The 9,601-nt window shown below is 39.5% G+C and overlaps 1 protein-coding gene across 2 annotated transcripts in view; it reads right to left on the bottom strand.

The window, feature by feature from the left end:
• The window catches only part of LOC102752210 (alcohol dehydrogenase 6), a 21,389-nt gene extending 15,176 nt beyond the window's left edge, over positions 1-6,213 (bottom strand). The window contains exons 1-3 of one of the 2 annotated variants that reach the window (XM_006773016.2): positions 6,005-6,213; positions 4,142-4,243; positions 2,141-2,273 (exon numbers count right to left, since the gene is read on the bottom strand). In XM_006773016.2, the coding sequence (XP_006773079.1) occupies positions 2,141-2,273; positions 4,142-4,243; positions 6,005-6,022 (253 nt within the window). In that variant the 5' untranslated portion in view covers positions 6,023-6,213. The remainder of the gene's footprint in view (positions 1-2,140; positions 2,274-4,141; positions 4,244-6,004) is intronic. The other variant, XM_015570010.1, reaches the window with a different exon arrangement.
• Between the last annotated feature and the right edge of the window lie 3,388 nt (positions 6,214-9,601).

Below are 9,601 nucleotides of genomic sequence, written 5' to 3'. Positions count from 1 at the left end.
TTCTTTCCAGAGCTTTCCCTTGATTGCTGTTGGTATCACTGGGAGGAATTGACCTCCAGGCCAGTTGGCTGTGATGACCAGCTGTGTCCACTCTGGAAGATCTGTTGTGCAGGAGACTCCCTTATGGGGCAGGACTTGCTTCAGTGGGGCTTTGGTGCTCACTGAGTCTGCCACTTGAGTGTGTCTCTTATGGATATGAAGAGTTGTAATCTGGGATGGTCTCTCTGACCCCCTCCAAGGAAGTGCAAGGTCAGCCACTGTCTGGGACCGCCCAGCAGAAGCCACAGAGACATCTGCAGATTCCTCCTCTTTTTTTTGGGTTTGGAAGTGCCCAGATGAGGCCCAGCTGTGAAGCAAGGCAGGCTGCTGCTGTCGGGTCTTGAGCCTTCTTTTGGAAGCTCTGGGGCTCTCTGATCCAGCTGCAGTTTGACAGTTTTAGGCCAAGAAAAGACAGGCCATTCATATGCAAAAGCTGATGTGCTCAGCTTGGGTGGGGCAGTGTCTCTGGGAAAAACCAGGGCGGAGCAAACAGCAATGGTCTCCAGTCAGCCTGCACCGGAGAGGTCCCTGGGTCTCCACATCCTCTGCCCCCCATGCAGGAGCAATGATCGCTGAGAGCACCTCTGAGAGAAAGCCACCCACTCGTTCCTGTCCCGATGCCAGATAGTCCAGTTTCTCCCCGTATGTGTCTGGGTCCCCAGAGTCTCATCCGGAACTTGAGTTCAGAGCAAATGGGAGCTTGTATCTCCCTCCCAATTAAAAGAGCAGCACATCCAGGTGCCAGCACTTTCTGCACCTCTGCACCTTCTACCAGTCTCAATGCACCTTCTTCACCTCTCTAGTTGTGGAACTTCCAGCCAGCTTTCCTGTGGTTCTGGGTGGTATTTGTTCTGCCTTTTAGTTATAATTTTGATGTGGCTGTGAGAGGCAGCATGTATAGGTGTTAACCTATGCCACCATCTTAGTTCTTCTTCTAAATACAGGGGTCCTCAAACTACGGCCTGAGGGCCACATGCGGCCTGCCGAAAACATTTATCCGGCCTGCTGGGTGTTTTTGCCACCGCTGCCTATTGCTGAATTTGTTCATAGTTTTTTTTTAAACTATAGTCCGGCCCTCCAATGGTCTGAGGGACAGTGAAATGGCCCCCTGTTCAAAAAGTTTGAGGACCCCTGCTCTAAAAGAATTCTTTATATAATAAAGAAATTTGCCCATTTTTAAATTTGTTTACTGATTTGGGGAGGGTATTTTTATTTTTTAATCTTTACCAGTGGATATGTTTTTATTGATTTTTAGAGAGAGAGGAAGGAAGAGAGAGTGAAACATGGATATGGGAGAAAAACATTGATCGGTTTCTTCCCGTACACACCTCGACCAGAAATTGAACCTGAAACCTAGGTATGTGCCCTAACCGGAATTGAACCTGAAACCTTTTGATGTATGGGATGTTCCAACCAACTGAGCCACCCAGCCAGTGCTGGGAGAGTAATTTTTATAAATGGAATTTAAAAAACTTTTTATGTTGTCAACTTTATATATTATTTACAACATCTGTTTTTTTTTCTAATTAAACTTTCCTTCTCTTCTCTGAAATAATACAATGTTCTTTTAGTTTTTCTCCACATTTAATTCTAGGATTCATATAGCATTATTTTTTTAAATATAAAAATGCAATAGCAATGCAATTTCTGCCTCTCCCAAAGACTATCAAGTTGTTTCAATGTCATTTATTGAATAATCATGTTTTCCTCCTTAAATTTAAAAGCCAGACCTAATTCCGCATTTTACTCCTATGTATATATTTGATCCAGTTCTGAGCTCCTTCTCTATTTGGTTCCACTGTTTGACTATTTATCATATGCTTCATTTAAATAAATTATTCAACACTTCACTTCTTTTTGTACAATTTTGTCTAATTTATACTTTCAGGCTCTGTTTCAGTGCATTTTAGTTCTTGTCCTTATTAGTATCAAAATATAAATGCAAAGGATATATACATTTAGTATTTTTCTATAACATAATTATTATTTTTCTAACAGATGGTCAACATTTCTCCTTTTATGTCACTTGATCTCATATTTCCCTGATGTAAGTTCCAAGTTGCTGCTATTTCCTAACTCCAGGTACCAAGCCAGTTCATACCTGTTTTCACAGTGCTCACTCCTTCTCCCACACTCTCAACGATTCCAGCCCCTTCATGGCCCAAAATGATGGGATACTGCATTTGATTCTCCAACATTTTAATCTCTGTACCACAGAGCCCCGTGGCCGTGATCTGTATGGAAGGCAAAGAGTAATATAATTTTTTTCTGTCTCAGATAAAGGTGTTTTAGACTTGTTAATGTTTTAAATCTTTTTTCCTAGGTTGATATGCTGCATATTTCTTAGTTTTATTTCTAATAATTTTATTGTGTTAATTTGTTTAAAGCAATGCAATATTTTTTATTAGGTAATTTCAGAATCAAAATGATGTTTTTAAAACTTACTGGGGAGGTCAGTATGGGTTCAGTAAGAGACAGTTGTAAAACCACAGTGTGACATCAAATATCTTACTTTGTCCTTCATTGGAGTGTCGGGGTGCGAGTGTGGAGGAGAAAGAGCAATGATTGAAATGAAGGAATTGGAACACAGGAAGGAAAAAGATCCTATCTTCTATTATAGCTGTGTTATTGGTACAAGTCATAATCCCATTTTTTTGGTTTAAATCAGCCAGACAGTTTAAAACGGAGACACTCTGGAGCAGTGGTCCAGAAAGGCTGAAATCCTGGCTATGCCCTTCTTAGCTGTGTGACCTGGGATAAATTATTCTTAATGAGTGTCAGTTTCTTCATCTCTAAATTGGTGTGAGGTTGGTTGCAAGCATACACACACACACACACACACACACACACACACACTCATCAAGAATTGAAATCTATTGAAATTTGATCATGTAAAAGGGGGCTTACTGGAAGAATACTGTAAAATTGCTTACAATCCAACTGTGGAAGTGCAGTTAGACCTCATGGATCTAGAATCCATCAAGCAGACTTTGTCTTCAGATCTACACTCTGATTCAACATGTGCATACTACTTTCTGAAGACAGGCTTTTTCTTATTTCTTATTTCTCACGCTTATGTATATGGTAAAAGATGGTGATCAGTCCTGAGTCCTTCCAGCCTCTTCAGTGCCTACCATCTCCTGCTTTACTCAGTCTCTGTATCTTGTTCAAATTCATGGGTGAGAGATTCATATTTGTAGCTTGTCAAATAATGGTTGTATACCTTTGAGCCCGGGTCTAAATCTGGCTGGGTAAGTGGTGACCCTGTGGGTAGGAGTGAGTGGGCCATGTGGGTCCTGTGCACTCTGCATGGACGCAGGCCTGAGAAGACTCCGAGAAGGGCCATGGGTTGCACAGGTGACAAAGGAAAGGACTGCCTCTTTGTAGTCCATTACAAACAGTACTTCTTCATCAAATTAAAATTAAATAATAACAATGAAGTCAGGTGGACAATGTTCTGGTCTGGTGGCCCCTGGTGGAAATGTAAAGACTCTCATGACCAGACTGCGCCCCAAACTGATTAAATCACAAATTCTGAATGTCCGGGGGTGGGACACGGTTATCAGCATTTTTCAAAGCTCCCAGGTGCTTCCAAATGTGTAACCAACGTTGAGGAAAGTTGTTGATATCTGTGTTCTTACTCTACTTAGCTCTGTAACCAGTCATTACACCTCAGTGGATTAAAATCTTTTCATCTATAAAATAACAGGTATTCCTAACCTGACCTCCCAGGGTTTAGACTTGATTTATCTATAATCAAACACATTTTTTCATATATCAGATTTCCAGATAACTTAAATATCATGAAGAATGTCATAAACAAATATGAAAGTACAGATTAAAATATGGTCGGTGGTAGAAACTTCTTTTAAGTAGTATTTAGTACTGCAGCTGTGAATAAATATCCTTTGGGCAGTTAGCCTATGCCATACCTCCCTAACCTTTTCTCTGGCTGGACTTAAAGACAGATGGAAATGTTTAATGAAAAAGAAATAGAAGATTTTGTAGTTTTCTTTCTGAATTTAACATTGTGAAAATAATGTATAACTTGCAGTGAACAGGTCTGATTTTTGGTGTGGAAATGTGTATTTTTTCTTTTTACCTTTATGCGAACTTCCTTTGCCTTTGGCGGGGCCACTTCTACCTCCTCAATGGAAAATGGTGCACCAGCCTTCCAGAGTACGGCTGCTCTGCACTTGATCACCTGGGGAAGGGAACATGGGGTAGAAAGGGAAACGCTTTAGGCTTGGGAGATGGATTCTATAGTAATGATTATTAGAAGGTTTAATACACTTAGGTCTTCCACACTCAAGCAAAAAAAAAAAAAAGTCATTGCTTAAATATATTCTGTGTGTAGCCTCTTGGACCTCCGTTCAACTTTTCTTGTACTATCAGTCTCTTCATTCAAATTAGTTTTGCAATACTAACTATATTTATATAGTGCTACACAATCCAGAGGATAGATACCATACTATTGATCTTGAAGCTGTCCAGTGGCTATCTCAGGGTAGGAATGACATTGCAGTGTGGGAGTTATTTGTGATCCTAGGTGTGGGGGAGAGTCAGTTTTGGGGTGGAGGGGTGTGTTACGGAGCAGGGAATGGAGAACATCTAGTTGTGGCAATTCATCAAATGGTGATGGTCACAGGCAGGTTGAGGTTGGAGAGGTTGTTGGTGGCAAGATAGTTCTTTCTTGTCCACCATGTTCTCACTATAAATTCTCTTCCTATGTGGTCTCACCTATTTTTGTAGATTCTTCCTCCACCTTTATGTAGACAACTTCGACAGCTTGTATTTATGGACAGACATCTTTAAGCTCCAGACTCATTTATTCATTTGCTATCTGAATGTCCTCAGGTCTCTTAAACTCAACATGTTAAAATATGAACACTTCATTATTTCTTTCTCTTTTCCCCACCCCTTGCTGCCAGTGGTGCACATTACTCATAATCTGCTCCTCCCTGTGCACTATCTATTCACTCACCCAAGAAAGAAACCTGGGAAGTAGCCTTAATTTTTATCTAAATCTAAAACTTTCTGGAATCTGTCTGCTCTTCTCCATTTCTCCTGATACTGTGTGGTCCAGGTCTTTACCTTGCCTTTTACCTGGCTTGGGTTCATCACCTTCAAATCCATCCTCATTGCCATTTGAACTATAATCCTGACCATGCTAATCCCCTACCTAAAAATGTTATGGCTACCAATAGTTTATCAGGATCTGTTGATATGGTCTGTAAGACTCTCCATGAGCTTCTCCCTATCCAGCTCTCCAGCCTTATTTCTGATCACATCCTGCCTCTGACGTTACCCTCCTGGCATAAAAAATATTTTGGAGATTTTCAAAGGGGATATTTTTCTTCCTCCTATGTTTCACCTTGATGCTAAGTGTACCCGCCTGTGGAAAGTCTAGCCAACTTAGGAGCACTTCCTCTCTCTCTTTTGCTACCCTTGCACACTCTGTTTTTAGTAGTATAAGGCAGTTCATTTTTATAGGATAAATCTTTTACCTCTCTCCCCCTGCTGTTTTATCAAAGCAGGGTATTATTGTAAGGTAGTGGTGCTGAAGGTGTAGTCCCAGACCAGCAGCATCAATATTTGCAAATTATTGGGTGCGGGGGAAGGCGGAGGGGAAGGTGAGGCACCAGCAACAAGTTCTCCAGGGTGTTGCTGTAGAAAACACTTGTGCACTCTTATAATTATTCTTTTATAATTACTCTGTCTCTCCATGAGATCTTCGAAGGAGGGGATGTCATATAGGGCTTGATACATTGCTTATGGAAGGACTGAAAACACCAAGGAAAGGCAAAACACATACAGGGAGTAAAAGCAAAGGGAAAGGAGGAGAGGAACTAAGATTAAGACAGTGTCTCACCTGTAGGAGTACAGAGACTAGTTGGGGGATGAGGTGTTAAATAGACAAGCACACAAATGGACGCAATCGTGACATAAAGAAAGCTGTACTCACTTTCCCTGTAGTACTCATGCTGACCTTCTTCGTGGTCTTCTTGCCACAAATGAGTGTATTGGGAAAGGGAGATTCTGGTTACAACTTTCACTGTGGAAAGTCCAAGAGTACAGGTCACTGGTTGATCAAGAGGCTGGGTCCTGCGTTTTTGTATAATCTTGTCATTGATATGCCTGAAACTCAGATTGTCCTATTTCTTATCAGAAACAGACTTAGCTCAGTGAAAGTGAAAAGTGGAATTGTGCAAAGTATTTTCTCTTTCAATAATATTTAATTAGTATTGCAAAACTAATTTGAATACAAAGACTGACAATACAAGAATAATTGGGTTGGGGTTTGAGAGGCTTCATACAACATATATTTAAGCAATGATTTTTTTAAAAAAGTTTGGACTAAACCTAATAATCATTAGTGTTAATATGTACTCTGTTGAGTTTTAAATGTGGTCTTTTAAATGTACAAGTTTAAAATTTCTAATAGAGTGTATATCTTATTTTTATCTTACTTCTCAAACATGATATGATCATTTGTGTCTCTAACCTTGAGTAATCCTTTTTATTTTCCAAATGTGTGTCCCATTGTTGAGGGACACACATTTGGAAAATATGTAGCATCCTAACGATGTAGGGTTAGGGTTAGGGATGCTACTACATCGTTTTATCTAGTAGTTTAGCATAAGCTCCTCAGGTCTTGATATGCCTAGCTGGTTACTCAGATAAAGTGAAACCAGTTTGCTTAAGGAGCCTTACAATCAGGATTTGGATTTGAGAAAATCTCTTTATGTGAATGAACTAAGAGAGTCCTGACCAAGACCCAGGATCCTGGTGAACAATGAGGACAAGGAAATACATTTCCAATGAAAGGCAACACCAGTGGGCAGGTTTTAGCTAAAAGGAAAGAGAAGAATAAATGCTCTTTCTGGGTCAGCTGCTTTTTCTGGGTCATTGATTTTTCTTCTTAGGGTGTTGATATGGTGGTTCATACTGATTAATTTCCAAATGTTGGACCAGCCTTACACACCTGGAACAAATCCCACTTGGTATATAATTCCTTTTATATTTTGCCAGATTCATTTGGCTAATGTTTAGCTAATGATTTCTGTGTCTATATTTTTGAGAGTTGTTGGTGTTATTTTTCGTTCTTTGCACTGTCTTTGATTTTGGTGTCACACTTATACTAATTTCATAAAATTGGTCCCTCATTTTCTATTTTCTGGAAGATATGGTGCAGAATTGGTGTTAATTCTTTAAATTCTCCAGTAAAACCATCCAGATCTACAGGTTTTCTTTGGGGGGGGGTGCTTTAAAATATGAATCTATTATCTTAATATTTATAGGGCTATATAAATGATCAATTCACATTTGGTAAGTTGTGGTAGTTTGTGAGTTTTGAGGAATTAGTCCATTTCATCCCTGTTGCCAAACTTATGTGTGTAGGGTTGTTAATAGTATTCCCTTATTATTCTTTTATGTCTGCAGTGTAGTAGTGCTGCTCCCTGTTTTACTCCTGATAGTGGTGATTTTTCTCTTCTTTCTGTTTTTCTTTGTTTTGCCAGAGGTTTGTTAATCTTATTGATCTTTTCAAAGAACCAGTTCTATTTCATTGATTTTTTCTCTCTTTTTAATTCCTTTGATTTCTGCTATTATTTTCTTTTCTTCCTTCTGGTTGTTTTGACTTTTATTTCTGAGATCATGCAGTTTGAGCATGGTTTATTGATTTGCAACTTTCCCTCTATCCTGATGTAAATGCCTAGTGCTACAAATATTGGATTCAGTGCAGCTTTAAGCTGCGTCACACAAATGTCAAGATGTTTTTTTCACTTTCATTCAGCTCAACGTATTTTTAAAAATTTTCCTCGAGTCTTCTTCTTTGAACTATACATGATTTGTGTGTTGTTCATTTTCTAAGTGTTTAGAGCTTTTCCTTTTATTTGTTACTGATTTCCAGTTCAATTTCTGTTACTGATTTCTAGTTCGATTCCATTGAGGTCAGATAACACTCTGTATGATTTAGGTTCTTTACAGATGTTGAGATTTGTTTCATGGCTCAGGATATCTGGGGATAGTTATTGTGGGTGCTGGAAATGAATATGTATTCTGCTGCCTTTGGGTGGAGTGTTCAGAAATATCCGTGAGGTCCCTTTGGTTGACAGTGTTGTGAGTTCTTCTATTCTTTGACCTTCTTTCGGTCTGATTCCTCTTTCAATTTTTCAAAAGGGATATCAAAGCCTTTAACTAAAACTGTGCATTTGTCTATTTTTTTCTTTTAGTCCCCTCAGATTTTTCCCCAGAAGTTTGCAGCCCTGGTGCATACACATTTAGGATTGTCATCTCTTTTAGGTAGATTGCCCTTTTAACATTATACAGGGTAGTGCAAAAGTAGGTTTACAGTTGTTCATATGGAAAATAATATAATTAATAAGTAATAATACAAGAATAAGCTCTGTGTTTTGCATACTCACAACTATAAACCTACCATTGCCCCACCCTGTATAATGTTCCCCTTTGTCTCTGATAGCTTTATTTTCTCTTCAGTACACTTTTTTCTGATATTAATATAGCCACTCCTGCCCTGGCTGGCTTGGCTCAGTGGATAGAGCATCGGCCTGCGGACTGAAGGGTCCCAGGTTTGATTCCAGCCGAGGGCACATGCCTGGGTTGCGGGCTCGTTCCCCGGTGGAGGGTGTGCGGGAGGCGGCCAATCAGTGATTCTCTCTCATCATTGATGTTTCTATCTCTCTCTGCTTCTCCCTTCCTCTCTGAAATCAATAAAGAAATATATTAAAAAAATATAGCCACTTCCTGCTTTCTTTTGACTAATGTTTGTATGATATACTTTTCATCTCTTTTCTTTTAACTTGCCTATATACACAGTGAATTTCTCAAAGACAACATACACTGAGTCAGGTTTTTAAATACACTCTGTCAATCTCTGTCTTTTTAAAACAGCTTTATTGTGGTATAATTCACCTACTGTGCAAGTCACGCATTTAAATTGAATGGTAATTCAATTTTTTTGTACATTCACTACAGTTAGTTTTAGAATACTATGCTAGTGTCTGGAAGGTAGTGGGGTTACTCAAATATTAACTCTTACTCCCCTTTCCAGGGCCAACATCCTCCTAACAGGACCTGAAATAGCAAACCAGCCGGCACCTGCTGTAATGGATTGTGGGTCCATCTCATCAGCTGGTGCCCATGCCTTTTAGGCTGATAAATATTTTGAATATTACATCTGCCCATCATGTTCCCTGTGTAGAATCTGTTCAGTTATAGTGCCAGACATTACAGATTAATAAATTATAAGTTAATAAATTGGTATCTAGTTTATCATATTTTCATGAGTGTGATTCACGTGAATCAGCCTTCAGGATCTATGCAAACTTGGGCATACTCATAAAATTAAGTTCTTGAACTTGCAAAGCAGAGACATTTCTAGACCCAAGACAACCTCATCATATTTCAGAATCCCATGTAGCTGGAACTCAGCATTCTCCTGGATCTGCTCCCTACCCACCTCAAGGTAATGTAACATACCAGGAGCGCTGGTGGGGCAGCACCCACAGAAACAGCTGACTCACTGTCACAGCAGCCCTCC

This window comes from Myotis davidii, unplaced genomic scaffold (assembly GCF_000327345.1).
Source record: "Myotis davidii unplaced genomic scaffold, ASM32734v1 scaffold226, whole genome shotgun sequence".
Lineage (NCBI taxonomy): Eukaryota > Metazoa > Chordata > Mammalia > Chiroptera > Vespertilionidae > Myotis > Myotis davidii.
Note: the sequence above shows the minus strand (reverse complement) of the source record. Positions and strands in the feature narration are given on the sequence as shown.